General features: G+C 53.6%; 1 protein-coding gene across 2 annotated transcripts; it reads left to right on the top strand.

The window, feature by feature from the left end:
- Positions 1 to 909: 909 nt before the first annotated feature.
- Positions 910 to 10602, top strand: GPN2 (GPN-loop GTPase 2). 2 transcript variants are annotated; one of them, XM_075908568.1, is made up of 6 exons: positions 910 to 1042; positions 3106 to 3541; positions 5289 to 5445; positions 6928 to 7088; positions 8118 to 8248; positions 9856 to 10602. In XM_075908568.1, exons 2-6 carry the CDS (start codon positions 3125 to 3127, stop codon positions 9926 to 9928), a joined length of 939 nt encoding a protein of 312 aa, XP_075764683.1. In that variant the 5' UTR covers positions 910 to 1042; positions 3106 to 3124; the 3' UTR covers positions 9929 to 10602. The 2 variants fall into 2 exon arrangements, with proteins under 2 accessions (XP_075764683.1, XP_075764682.1); XM_075908567.1 differs by having other exon boundaries at positions 3103 to 3541.
- The last annotated feature ends 3918 nt before the right edge of the window (positions 10603 to 14520 follow it).

The raw sequence follows: 14520 nt of genomic DNA, 5'->3' as shown, positions 1-14520 counted from the left end.
AAATATCTCCAGTGATGGAGATTTCACAACCTCCCTGGGCAATTTATTCCAGTGTTTAACCACCCTGATACATAGGCAGTTTTTCCTAATGTCCAACCTGAATCTCCTTTGCTGCAGTTTAAGCCCCTTGCTTCTTGTCCTACTATCAGAGGACAAGGAGAACAATTCCTCTCCTCCCTGTGTGTTTGTTTTCCACTGAAAGATGTCCTGCCTTCTCCTTCATGGCTTTATGCTGCAGCATTGCCAGCTAATTAGCACTAGCACCTGCCCAGGAAGGCTGCATCTGAACTAGCCAGTCTTTGCTTGTGAGTAGACTAGGGCTACAAGGGGAGAGGAAGGCAGAGTTCAGCTTTCTAGTCTTTTAGTTGTAATTTGCTAAATACAGAACTCATGCTATCTCATTCCTGGCCTCCCCTATCTGGGAGCTAGTTTAGCACAGGCTCCAGCTATTGTTCCACAAATCTCATGATGCCAGATACGTGTTTTGTTAGTCGCTAAGGTGCTGCAGGACTGTTTTTCCTCTGTTTAGTGGCCCCAAACCGGCCCAGGGCTCCCTGGTCTCTCTTACTTGCTGCTGTCCCTGTCCCAGGCCCTGTGGGCTCAGTGCCCCCCTGCCCGGCCTGAGGGGCTGAGCTTGGCCCCAAGGCGGGCCGTGGGGCGCTGTTTGGGGGGTTCAGGCAGGTTCAGTAGCTCCCCCTGCACATGAAATGAATTGGCTCAGGTGGGGGGGATCCCCTGCCAGGCTGGGGGCCTGGATGAATCATTTCCAGGGCGCTCTCCTGCACTGAGCCATGGGCAAGGGCCCAGGCATTCCCCTCGGGGCCCGCCAGGGGCCGCCCTGCTCTGAGTCCTCCCTTCCCAGCCGGGGCCATGAATATTCATGACGTTAGCACGGGGGGGCGGGGTGAGGCGCCGGCGGCTCCCGGAACCTTCCGGCTCGTGTTCGCCCAGCCAGCCGGACACTAGGGGCTGGGACACGCGCCGGCAGCGCGGCCGGGCCGGAAGGGGCGGGGCGGGGCGGGGGACCTGGAGCCGCCCGGAGGTGAGGCGGTGGCGGCGTCGGGGGAGCTATGAGCCGGGGCAGCCCCTCCCCCCCCGACACGCGCCACGGGGGCCCCAGCCCCAGAGACACCCCCCGGTCTCCCTGCCCCCCCTGCACGTGCCCCCCCAGCCCCAGAGACACCCCCCGGTCTCCTTGCCCCCCCCTGCACGTGCCCCCCCAGCCCCAGAGACACCCCCCGGTCTCCCTGCCCCCCCTGCACGTGCCCCCCCAGCCCCAGAGACACCCCCCGGTCTCCCTGCCCCCCCCCTGCACGTGCCCCCCCAGCCCCAGAGACACCCCCCGGTCTCCCTGCCCCCCCCCTGCACGTGCCCCCCCAGCCCCAGAGACACCCCCCGGTCTCCCTGCCCCCCCTGCACGTGCCCCCCCAGCCCCAGAGACACCCCCCGGTCTCCCTGCCCCCCCCTGCACGTGCCCCCCCAGCCCCAGAGACACCCCCCGGTCTCCCTGCCCCCCCTGCACGTGCCCCCCCAGCCCCAGAGACACCCCCCGGTCTCCCTGCCCCCCCTGCACGTGCCCCCCCAGCCCCAGAGACACCCCCCGGTCTCCCTGCCCCCTCTGCACGTGCCCCCCCAGCCCCAGAGACACCACCCGGTCTCCCTGCCCCCCCTGCACGTGCCCCCCCCAGCCCCAGAGACACCCCCCGCCTCTCTGAGCCCCCCCAGCCCCAGAGATGCCCCACTGCACCCCCCCTGGCCCGCCCTGCCCCTCTGATAGTCACTGCACGTGCCCCCCCAGCCCCAGAGACACCCCCTCGCCCCACTGCGCCCCAGCCCCTGATGTCACAGGGTGCATCGTGTGTTAATTCTGGGTCTGCCGCTTGTTCCATTTATAAACTGCAACAAGGACTCACTCTAATTAGCTTAATGAGTGATTAGTCGCATATGGTGCCCATGGTAGATGCATTGGGAATCGTCTATTTTAAATGCATGAACATTTATATTCCCCCTCCCCCGGACACCACACACTGTTATCAGGCTGCCTTTGACCCTGTTGGAGCCTTGGGCACCCACACTCCTTTAGCCCCCCAGCCCTCTGCCCAGCTTTTCTCAGACCCGCCTCTCTCTCAGGTTCCCCAGATCCTCTGGGCAGCTCATACAATCCCTCACTCTTTGTCCCCAGTGGGTTAACCTCCCTCAGGTTCCCTCTCCAGGGCCAAATCTCAGTTGCTGCCCCCTGGCCTCACCACCTCAGCCTCTCATCCCCGTTATCCCCTGGCCCTCTCTGCAGCCATGTGCTGCCTGTCAGTGACCCCACAAAGTTGGCTCTTGCAGAGAGGTGTTCCAGGCCTCCAATAAATGTGCTTCTAAGATTCCTGCCCTGGGTTTTTTCTCATCACTCTCTTGGGTTTGATTTTAATATATTTATTCCCTGAGAAGCCTCTACACCCCTGGTGTCCCAACGCGCTAGCCACTAGCCATATGTGGCTATTTGGCTGGTTGAGTGTGGCTAGTTGGCTCACAAAATTATTTACATTTTCAGAATAATGTGGCTGGTTTGCTGTTGTAGTGGCTACTGCTTCAGAACTGGTTGGACACCATGGCTCTACACTGACTCTACTTAGTGTCCCAAAATGAGACTAACCACTAAATTATAACCAAAAGCTTTGTCCGGTGGAAAAAAAATCTCTCTGAATATCCATGTAGAAACTGGTGTCTGATTGCAGGGGTGACCATAACGGTTGTGTGTGTAAGTAACAGGCCTCGACAGGCTCCAAAATCTCTTAACATTTTTCAGCAAGAATCTGAATCTCCTCCCCTCAGCGGGGTAGCCCTTTGTATGATGGTGAATTTTTGCATCTGGTTTGGGCCTGTAGACAGGCTGAGATGTTGGTTACTCCTCTGCCTGGAAGGGACTGGGGACTTTCGGGACAGGAAGTATTAAATGAGGCTTGGGGTGATCCCTCCATCTCACTCAAGAGGAAGAAGTGTGGTTGGGGGGGGAATCACATGAATTACTTGGTAACTTCACTTTTCAATGCATACTATTCCTATAAACACAAATAATGGGCACTGGCTTAACCTTTTCCTTTCTCTTTCTAGAAGATGAAAGAAATGAGCTGACATGTCAGAAAACCATCATCTGTCTTGCCTGGCCTTTGGCCAGGCAGTGATTGGGCCACCTGGCTCGGGGAAGACCACTTACTGCTTTGGCATGCAGGAATTCATGTCCAAGATAGGGCGGAAGGTGGCTGTGGTGAATTTGGACCCAGCTAATGAAGGAACTCCCTATCAGTGCGCCGTGGACATCTCTGAGCTTATCACTCTGGCTGATGTGATGGATAATCTAAAGCTTGGGCCAAACGGTGGTTTGATCTATTGCATGGAGTACCTGGAAGCTAACTTTGACTGGTTGCAGGAAAAGCTGGCTAAACTCAAGGGTCATTATTTTTTGTTTGACTGCCCAGGGCAAGTAGAGCTCTGCACCCACCACGGCGCATTGAAAAACGTCTTTGCACAGTTAGCTAAGTGGAATTTCAGGGTAGGTTTTGGGGTTTTGTGTATACTAACAAGTTGGTGTAGCACAAGGCACAAAAAGGACTTGCCCAAGACCACCCAGCAAGGTTAAAAAAAAATAGAATGCAGGGCTGTTCCCTCCCAGTCCTTTGCTCTACTTAGTGTGTCTTCCTGCAAAGTTTGACATGTTTCAACCCTGTCAACATTGTAGAAAGGGAAGAATGTTTGTATGCCTGATTACTAGGGAGCTTTAGGATTTTATCCTAAGAAATTCAAATTATCTTCCAAGATGTGTAAGTTAGATTTCATTCAGTTAGCACAAGTTGTGGTGCAAATTGTATTTTCATGGATTTGATGCAAACATGTACATTCTTGTACGTTGGAACACTCAAGCTAGCAAATATACAAGTGAAGGTTTCCATGGCAAGCTAGTTTTGTTTACATTACATATATAGCTCATACAGGCAGTCCCCGGCTTATGTACAAGATAGGGACTGTAGGTTTGTTCTTAAGTTGAATTTGTATGTAAGTCGGAACTGGTACATATTGTAGGGGAAACTCTAGCCAAACATTTCTCCAGAGCTCAGTTTTATTCTCCCACACCTCACTTCCCTCAGTCCTTTATTCTCAAGCTGAGGTGTCTGCTGAGAAAAGCCGCTCCGCGTCTCCCTGGTCTGCTGGGGGGAGGGGAGGGGGCGCTAGCTTCGCGTCTCCCTGGTCTGCTGGGAGGAAGCAGCTAGTGCGGGGTTGCCTCACCCCGTTTGTAAGTAGGGATCCGATGTAAGTCGGATCCATGTAACGTGGGGACTGCCTGTACTTCGAATTACTGGCTAGATCATTAATGTATAGGCAATATACTGTACAATTGAGGATAAAATAATTTTACTTGAGAACCTTATTTAAATCTTAACTTTTGCATTTATTTGATATTTCATTTGCATAGTTCTTTGTATTTCATTTTTATCCTTTTTGAAATAAAGAAAAATCATAGCTCTAAAGCTATAGCTGTGCCTAGTTGAGTTCAGTATGCTATAGATACGGGGGAAAATCTAGCTGTTGACACAATAGAATTATATAATGTGGCGCTTTACATCTGTACAATTTCATAGTACAAACTGCACTGTGACTGTTGCTTCTAGAAAAGCTTAATAGTAACAAAGTAATTTGAGGTTGAGTTATTTGGGTGTGAATATTTCTGTAGGAACAGTGGAAAAATTGTATATAGCCCAATAATTGAAAACTGGATTTAACACAGACTTCCTTCATCTTTGGGCTGAGAACAATCATGGAAAGTTTCAGCCTCAAAAGAAAGATGTTCTGAACAAGATAAAGTGAAGAGAGGGGGGCTGAAGGGGAACAGTTGTTGGTGAAAGGTTGGCACTTCTATAATAATTCTTTGTCCAGAGATGCCAAAGTGCTTTTTAAATGTGGGTCAGTATCATTATCCCCATTGTACAGATGAGGAAAGTGAGACATAACAAAGTGATTTTCACCAGGACATTCAGCAAATCAGTGACAGAGATGGGAAAACAATCCAGGTCTCCTGACTCTTCGGTCGCTGTCCTACACAGTGCAACATGCTTAGTGGGCCGTATGTGAAACATCTAGGGAGAAGTTGGCTAATGCTTTTTTTATTAGAACTGCTGGGGCCTGGACACCTTTACTTTTGGTCTGTGTCATGGATTTGCCTTAGTGACAGCTGTGTATTTGCGTAGGCAGATTCTGCCCTGCCTCAGATCTTGCACTATTTCACTCTCATTTCCATTGTACAGTTGGCTGCAGTTCATTTGGTGGATTCTCACTACTGCACAGACCCAGGAAAGTTCATCTCGGTTCTTTGCACCTCCCTCTCAACCATGCTGCATGTCGAATTGCCCCATGTCAACGTTCTCTCCAAGATGGACCTGATCGAACAGTACGGCAAGCTGGGTACGAGCCTTTGGGAAGGGGCTTTGGTGGAAGGAAAGTGCTGTGGATCTAGCAAAGAGGCAGGGAACAGAAAGGAAGAGCTTGGAGCTGACTCTTATCAGAGACAGAACAATCTGATCACTGGTAACGCTGCGGATGCTGGACAGGAAAAGTACATAACAGCTCACTGAGTTCTTGGTGAAATATTCTGGCCAGTGCAGTTAGTGGCGTGCTTGGGCACTCTCATAAGCCTCTACAGCCAGTCATTAAGAAAAAGGAGGCTCTAAAGTGGCCATGGACTATACTGGCAGCACAATAGACCCATCTGTGCTTTCTTCTGCCTTTTCTGTTCCATCCAGTCGTCCGCTTCCTGTCTCTGCCATGTCATACCCCCAGCCACTAGGGATGTTAGGAGGCATGTAATTTGGTAATCGTGTAGCTGACAAAAGTTTTGTCATTTACTCCATTAACCAGTAAGTGGCTCTGCATTTAAAGGAGCTTGCAAAGATTTTGAGAGCTGACAAACAGGCACCCTGGCTCAATCTTGGCTTGCATCAGGTCCTGGCAGCTGCCCTGCTGCGGCTCTGCATTTAAAGTAAATCCTTTTAAATGCAGAGCCGCCGCAGCGATAGCTGTCGGGACCTGGCGTGAGCCAGCATTAAGCCAGCCAGCTCCCAAAATACTTTAAATGCAGAGCCTGGGGGGAGGGGGGATTTGTATGCAGCCAGTAGCATTAACCAATAAGCATCCACTTATCGGTTAACCGGCTACACTATTACATACCTACTTGCCACTCTTGGAGCCAGATTCAATGAGTTGAAGTGCGTCTAAACTGGTGTAGCATCTTTACCACGTATTAAAAACCAACTGGAACTCAGTGGGCCAGATGTGTAAGGTGGGGAGGTTAGTTATGCATTGGGGGTGGGTGCAAATCGGTAAGAGTCCCGGTTGCAGTAATTTATTTGTTGAGGGGTCTGGAAGTTGGTGTACCTGCCACCATTCTAGATGTGATTAGATTTGCCTGCTCTCCCCTCTGCAGCCCCTGCCACCTGGAACAGCCTTTCTCCATCTCTCCACATGGTTTTAAATCTCATCTTCACATCTTAATTCCCTCTCTGCTCTGTGTCAGTTTGTATCTGTCTCTAACAGTGCACTGGGCTACAGTGTGAATGAGATGCTACACAAAATAGTCCTATTGTACCTGTTGGGGGAACTCAGTGCCAGTGGGATTGCTGGGGAGATGACTGCCCCCCCTCCCCCCCGTGGGGCAGAGAGATGCCATTCACCCGGCTGTGTTGCGTAGTCTCATTGCTGGTAGGCTGGCATTGGCGCCTTTGAAGAGAGAGCTTGCCCTGGTAGCCACACAAATGAGTTAGTGTGTAACAGAGCACGTTCCAATGGGAAAGAAAGGGGTGAGCCAGGGTCCCCCACTGCCAAATCGGTACTTGAGATGCAGCCCCTGAAAGCTAGCCCTAAAGCCATGTCTCTTGTCTTTCCTTGCAGCCTTCAACCTGGATTATTATACTGAGGTTCTGGATCTCTCTTATCTAGTAGACCATTTAGCAGCCGATCCGTTCTTCAAGAACTACCGTCGCCTCAACGAGAAGTTGGTGGAGGTGATTGAGGACTACAGCCTGGTCTCCTTTGTTCCACTCAATGTCCAGGTAAATGGGTTGGAAATGACAGGGAACGTGTTGCAAGTAGCTGTGTGGTTTATGAACTGTCCATCCTAAGTGTCTGGGTTTTCTAAAAGGGCCGTGTTCTCCCAGTGAGCGCATGACAAAATCCCTTGTGTCACTGCTGTTTTCTAGACTTTACTGCTGTACTTGACACAGCCAGTTTGGCGGCTCTATTTCTGTAGCACTGCATAAGCACCCTTATGTAGTTCTCACATAGCTCCCTCCTCCACAGCTCTGTACTACACATGCAAGTAGAGATAGTAGCCACGCTGATTTAGTGACTTCAGTAATGATCTAGAAGAGGGCTTGGAGACCAGTGCAGCTCAGATGGTGCTAACCTTGGAGGGATTGCAAACCTGGTCAGGACCGAGACATACAGAAGGGAGCTATAGAAAGTGGAAAACGTGAGCTGAAAATAACAAATTGAATCTCCAGAGCGGCCATACTGGGTCAGACCAATGGTCCTCTTAGCCCAGTGTCCTGTCTGCCGACAGTGGCCAGTGCCAGATGCCCCAGAGGGAGGGAACCCAACAAGGAATCCTCACGTGATCCCTCCCCTGTCACCCACCTCCAGACAAACAGAGGCAAGGGATGCCATTCCAACCCTAAATATTCTCTGTTAGGTTTTTTCTGTGACGCTGCAGCTGTGCACTCCGGAAAATTAGTTCCTGAGTTTGTGTTGACATTTTTGGCTGTTATCTTGGTAGAGTCACTAGCCAACGGCTGCCACTGGCATCCTGAGCCCTCATACACCGTTCCTTGTGTGAAGGGATCTGCACTGGAGCGGTTTCAGTTTCTCCCCATCTCTCTCCGTCCAAAGCCTTGAACCTCAGCGTCGCTGCTGTTGGGAGCTGCATGCAGACCTGATCCCCTAATAGAAGGGAATAGCTTTCTGGGGGAATTGCAGCCGAGTGTCCAGCGAATGCTTTGCACCCCACCGAAAGCTCAGGCTGCTGGGCTGTTTCTTATGAATGCTGCTTCTCATTCTCTCCCCTGCTGCCTGTCACTTCCCAGGACAAGGACAGTATGCGACGGGTGATGCAGGCAGTGGACAAAGCCAACGGCTACTCCTTTGGCGACGTGGAGCAGAGAAGCCTTGATGCCTTGATGTCTGCAGCAATGGGAGCTGATTTCCACTTCACCTCGTATCCTTTCCGCTGCCCTTCTCTCCTGTGTGGAGTCTTGAGCTCTGACTTGTGGCTCCGGGGACGTGATACGGGCCTGTCTGAGTGCAGGGTGCGTTATTCGTATTGATGTCTGGTGCTGTGTAATGGCATGTGTGCAATGAGCTGTCGGTCTTAGCTCAGGTCCTAGTGGCAAAGCATCCACATCAAAACCGCCACGGCCACAGTTGACACTAATTGGAATCGTGGGGTTCTCATTGGCTGCATCTCTCTCATTCATGTTCACTGGGTTCATTCCTTCCACATAGCGTCATTATTGGAATGAATGACGCTTTGTTTGGACCAGCACAAGCTACAGATACCTTGAGTGTTGCATCTTCTTACCAGTGCTGCTAGTTTCCATGTTAGCTTTCAGGCTGATGTGGAAGACCAGTTCTTGGATGAGAATGTTAATGGTTCCTCTGCCATTCTTCTCTCTCTCTCTCTCTCTCTCTCTCTCTCTCTCTCTCTCTCTCTCTCTCTCTCTCTCTCTCACACTCACTCACACACTCACACCCCCAACCAGATGGAGGCCAGGCTGACAGCAAGCAGGGAGTTGGGGTTCCTCTGGGGCTTGGCTTCCAGGACTGAACCCAGAGTTCCAATGGCCAGAGCCCCCTTCTTACACGTGTCAATTCCCATTGGAGTCTGTGGGGTTTGCAGCATCACGCTGCAAACATCCACCCTTAAGAGGCGTTAATCTGTGTTGTCCAGAGTTATCCTTTGATGGTGATTGTCCAGCTTCCCAGCGTTGTCTCTCGACCTTGGGCTATGTCTACACTTACAGCTTCTTGCGCAAGTATGGCCGTTCTTGCGCAAGAATCCGCAGAGCATCCACACTGCCCGCCCGCTCTTGCACAAGGATATTTACAGTAGGGCGTGGTAAGAGAGGGCTCCTTGAGCAAGAGCTACGCTCTTTTTTAACAGGTGTAAACCCCCTTGCGCAGGGGCTCTTACGCAAGAGGGCAGTGTGGACGCTCCGCAGGGGTTTCTTGCGCAAGAAAGCATCCACACTGCCATGGGTGCTCTTGCACAAAAGCACATCTTGCACACTGCAGTTTTACACAATACTTCTTGCACAAGAAGCCGCCACTGTAGACATACCCTTGGTGGGGGTCTCTGCCTGTTGTCAGTGCTGCTAATTTAATTCAGCCTCAAGACACAATGCATGTTTCCTCGTTATCTTCAAAGTTTCCACTTCTTCTTGATCATTTGGGCATCTGTGAAGGCTGTCACACTCGCACCTCCTCCACTCACACCATACACTTGTACAGAGTTTCAGACAAGATCAGTAGTTACTAGAAGACACAACTTAGTTTGTGATGCAGACAAGGGGTACAACTTAATTTGTAATGCTAACAGGGAGCAAGGCCTTACAGTAAACGGTATCTAATCATGAGAGTCAAAGAGAGAGAAATAGAAGCAGACAGAACTTACAAGCAAGTCATTAGACATGAAATCATTACGGATCATACTTAGTCGTGTAACCAATGCTAACCAATACTAAAATATACACTTTTGCTACACTTGGATGTTTTGAACACCAGCTCTTCTTGCTGCCTTGTTTTCCTTGATTCCTGGCTGAACAGCACACTTGCAGTCCAGGAGAAGTATGTGCAGCCTCAGGAGAAAACTGTGGAGCAGGAAGCAATGGAAATCTAGCACTTGTGTGTCTTTCACTAGGCCTGTTGTGGAAGGAGCTCGCTGCCTGCTTTAAACATGTTTCACCGCTTCCCACCAGGAGCACAAGGGACCCTCCGTGTAGCGTCACTAGGACCCGGTACTTCCTGGGCAGAAGTCAAGCTCTTTGTACGACTGTGTCCGGGTCCTGTTGTGTATGAGATGTGTTTCTTGGTGACGATGAGACGACGACAAGATAAGGACAAATTCAGTATGTCCTTCCTGGAACAAGAGAGAATCTCAGTCGGATCTGGGACAGCAGCAGCAGCAAACGGCCCTGTAGAGCAGACCAGAAAGAAGTGCCCACTATTGCTGAGTCTCCCCACCCCCCACTATGACCAAAGCCGTGTCCCAAGAGAAAGACGAATCCGCATTTACTGCAGGGAAGGAAGCTCCTTGTGGTGTGAGTCCTCCATGTGTTGATTAGGGTATCTGTGGAGTCTCACAGTGAGGTGCATCTCAGAGAGGCAGCCTACTGGCTATTCATCCCTGGGAGAGGGGAGAGGTGTTAGTGTGCTGGTTTTTCATGATCAGTTCTTAACACAAACTTTTCTCCACCCCTTAGTTTCACCGTTCGTGTCTGAGTTAGCTGTGAACTCCCTTGACGTGGAAAAATACAATAAAATGTGACTGCTGCAAAGCATGGGGGACAGGAAGAGCCATGAATTGGTTCCTTATTGCAGGTGCAGACACTGCTCACCTGTTTGTGTTTAAACCCCTCTGTTCTCTTGTTCCTTATGCGATCTACCTGGAAGCAGAACAGGGGCCTGCTTGGCATGGGGTGGAAGAAAGGTGGTCACTTCCTGTGGGCGGAGTCTGTCTCTCTGCCCTGCGTGAGGGTCCGTTGCCATGGACCTGTTGTGAGTTCCTGAAAGCTTTGCCCAAACTGTCTTAACATAAGCTCAGAGGCTTGTGGGGAGGAACCTGTGTCAGGCAGCAGAAGACTGTAGCTCCAGGAAGGTCGTAGCAAACCAAAGGAGGTAGAAGCTTCAGGGGGTAGCTGAGTTCATCTGTACAGAAAAAAACCACCAATGGTCTGGTAACACTTTATAGACTTAACAACACATGTCGATGGGATCGTGAGCTTTCGTGGGCACAGCCCACTTCTTCAGAAGACGGGAGTAAAGCTGGTAGATGATACCATGTACATGTTCTGTTAAGTCTATAAAGTGCTACCAGACCTTTGTCATAGAAGTTAGGTCTTTCCGCCTCTCGGACGGGTCCTCTCGGACGGGTCCTCTATTGTAAGCTCCCTTTGCTATAGCTCTGTCTGCGAGATTGTTCTTCAGCGATCGTCCAGGCTTTTATCCACCCGAGTTTTAAACATCCCGAGCAATGAGATGTCCAGTACTTCCCTTGGGGACTCCTAACCAATTATGCTGCAATTTGCATCTTCAGCTAGAGCCACAGTGATCAGGTAATTGACTGCTGGTGTCAGCATGCCCATGTGTGCGAGCGCGGCATAACATCTGCATCTGCCCTGAGGGAGGGAGCTTGAGACAGGGGCGTGGTGTTCTTGAAACTGATCCCACCTGGCAGTTAGCACGTAATAAAATGGATTCATTCAAACAGCAGCCTGGCGTGGCTGCCGAGGAAGGTTTTAGAGATGGCAAAGCCTGAGAATGACAAGTTAAGAGACTAAAAACCACAGTGGGCTTCAGTGAAAGAACCAAAATGTTAATAGTCCACCACTCCCAGGTCACGGTTTGTCTCTGTGCCTCGTCCCTGTTTTACAGATAAGGAGCAAGGAGCAGGGGGCCTGCAGCAGAGGGTGTTCAGATATAATGCGGATAGAGGCCAAGTATGTCCCAAAGCTAAAGAAAAGCGGGGTAGTCTTGGAAACAAGGCTGCGGTCTGGCACACAGGAGATCTGGGGTCATCTGCCCTGTCCCTCAGTTTCCCATCTGTAAAACGGGCTGATTGCCCTTCCTGGAGGTTGTGAGGACAGAGTCACTGCTGGGCCTGAGGCACCTGCACACGGGGCAGAGGAGAATCCAGATGGCCTGCACTGATGCGCTTTGGGATTGTGCCTCTGCCTGGTCTGAAATAAGCCCCCTGCTTCCCCCCTGGGCTTTTTAGCAGCCAGGTCCAGGTGTTCACCGTGACTCCCCCAGAATCAGGCTCCCCCCATGGGCCAGGTCCCCGCTGGCTTCCCAGTAAATAGCTCTTGAGACGGGCCCAGCTCTCAGGGCTGATGTTGGGGTGCAGGCTGCATGTCCTAGATCCCGGAGACTCAGGAAAATGCCTGAGCAGCTCAGTCATTTGTGGGGCTGGAGCCGTGTTGCTCCCAGGATATGAGACACGCAGCAGCTGAGGCCTGCTGGTGAGACATGCGCCCTCCCAGCTCAGCTGTGTGGGAAAGGGGCCCCCCTCGGGCAATGTCTGCTTAACCTCGCCCAGCCCCTCTGAGATCAGCAGCCTCCTTTGTCATTCCTGGACGTGTCATTTCCTGTGCACACCTCTGGACCAGCCTGCTGTGAGCGGGGCGCCAGCAGCAAGGGGCAGGGCCTGCGTCCATGCTCCTGGGAGGGGCGGGGCCATTGGCAGCGATCCCTCCCATGGTGCCCTCCCCAGCCCTCTTGAATCACTGGCCCCCCGGGGCAACAGCCCCTTTGGCTCCCCCCTCCCTTTGGCAGGCCTGGCTGTGAGCACTCAGCCAGCAGGAAGCCGCCCTGTGAGCTGGCGTTTTTTTCCTCCAGGTGCTTCCCGGCTGTGGGCGAGACTGGCAGCAAATGCTGTGATGCTGCCCTTCTCTATGGTACCTCCGTCCGGGTGCACCCAGCACCATGGGCCTCGCGGCCCACATCTCCCCAGCCAGCCCCCTTCTCCGAGCCTGGCAGCCCATGTCAGGCCGGGCCTCGTGGCCTCCTGCAGGGCACCTTTGCCCCATCAGCTTGCTCCCTGCGAATGCCCCGGCCACTGTCCTCTGCCGGTTGCCTTCAGTCTAACCCTTCCCACACTCTGCCCAGGCCGTCTTTCCCCAGCCTGGGCACCCCGCCTCACGGCCAGTGCCCGCTGCTGATCTCCCAGTGCTGTTCCGGTCCTGGGCAACTGGACAGCCTCGAGGGGCACAACCCATCTGCCGGCTGGATACCCCTGGGAGCCATGGGCTCTCCCGAGGACACTAGACAGCATTAGGCGGCCCTGAGGCTGAACGGCCAGAAAGCTCTGCCCTGTGGGGAAAGGAGGGCAGGCCTGGCTGAACTGGAAAGGGCCCAGGCTCCAGTGAGGCATGATGTCGGCAGGTGCAGTCTGGGTGCTCAGGGGACTTTGATCTGCAGCCTCCACGCCTCTCCCCACTGCAGCGCCGCACTGAGTGGTCACGTGGCCCCGGTCCGCTGCCAACAGAGCAAATCAGCGTGTTCGCGCCCTTCGGGCAGCAGGGGGTGGGGAAGGGAGTGGCTGTGTCCCAAGCGGCTCGGTTTCCTCCTGGCGAGTGTCACCCCCGTGCCCCTAGGAGGGTGGCTCAGGCTGTGGATTTTAGCTGGAGGCCAGGCCTAGGAGCCAGCAACTCCCAGGTGCCAGCCCTGGCAGGCTGCGACCTAGGACGCCAGCTTGCTGCCTTCTCCCTGTCAGCTAGGACCCTGCTCTACGGATGACGCAGCTGGGATGGGGGCTGAGTGCTCGGAGGAAGCCCAGCCAACGTGGCCTCCTGTAGGCTGCCGGGGTGCCAGGCTGGAGGGGGTTCTTGCTGTCCTCGTGGGGCTAACACACCGAGCTCCACGACCACTCTCTGCCCCGTGCCCCAGGCAGCCTGGGCGAGCTCGGCATTGCCTCCACAGGCTGCGCCGCAGCTCCATGCAGTGTTGTCCTATGGGTCACTGCCTGATGAGCCCCCATGCCTGGGTGGCTGACGGTGCTGGCCCCTTGGCCTCGCCACAGCCGGCGGGAGGAGGTGTGTGTGGAGGCTGTTAGCTCCTCTCCCTGGCGCCCTTGCTGCGGGCTGTGACATTTGCACTGAAAGGCTGGGGCGAGGGTGGAGGGCTGCTTGACGGTGGGATGCTCTTTCCCCTGCAGCCCCGGGAAGGAGGGGAGCTGGCAGACCTAGGTCTGCGGGTGGCTGTGGACAGGCTGAGGGGGTCTGACACCCCCCGGCCCCCTGCCTAAGGCACAGAAAGCCAGTGTGTGGAAGAAGCCCCCACCCGGCCCTCTGACCGTGACATGGCAAATGCTTCAACTAATGCCGGCAAAGGCCCGTGGGTCCTGTATTCTCCCTCACAGACGGGCTGCCTCCAGGGAGGGGGCTGCCACCTTCTCACCACGGGAGCTGACCCCCGCACCCCACACACAGCGTGGGGGCTCTGGCCTGCAGGGTTCAGTGCCCCGCCATGGCGGGGGCTCCCTGCGAGCGAGGCGCGTCGCTGCGTGGGGCGAGGAACGCCGGCTGGGCTGCCAGGAGCGTCTTGGGAGGCTTCCTAGGCGGGATTGTCTGCGTGTCTTCCCAGGCTCCCGCAGGTCTCAGCCCGTCCCTCCGCTCCCACGTGGACGCCGCTGGGCTTGTGCTGAGCTGCGCCTCGGCAGCCTGGCTGGGAGGGCAGCAGATCCCTCTCCTTTGACAGGGGAGGAGGCCATGG

Source organism: Pelodiscus sinensis, chromosome 25 (assembly GCF_049634645.1).
Source record: "Pelodiscus sinensis isolate JC-2024 chromosome 25, ASM4963464v1, whole genome shotgun sequence".
NCBI lineage: Eukaryota > Metazoa > Chordata > Testudines > Trionychidae > Pelodiscus > Pelodiscus sinensis.
This window is presented reverse-complemented; position numbering and strand designations above follow the sequence as displayed.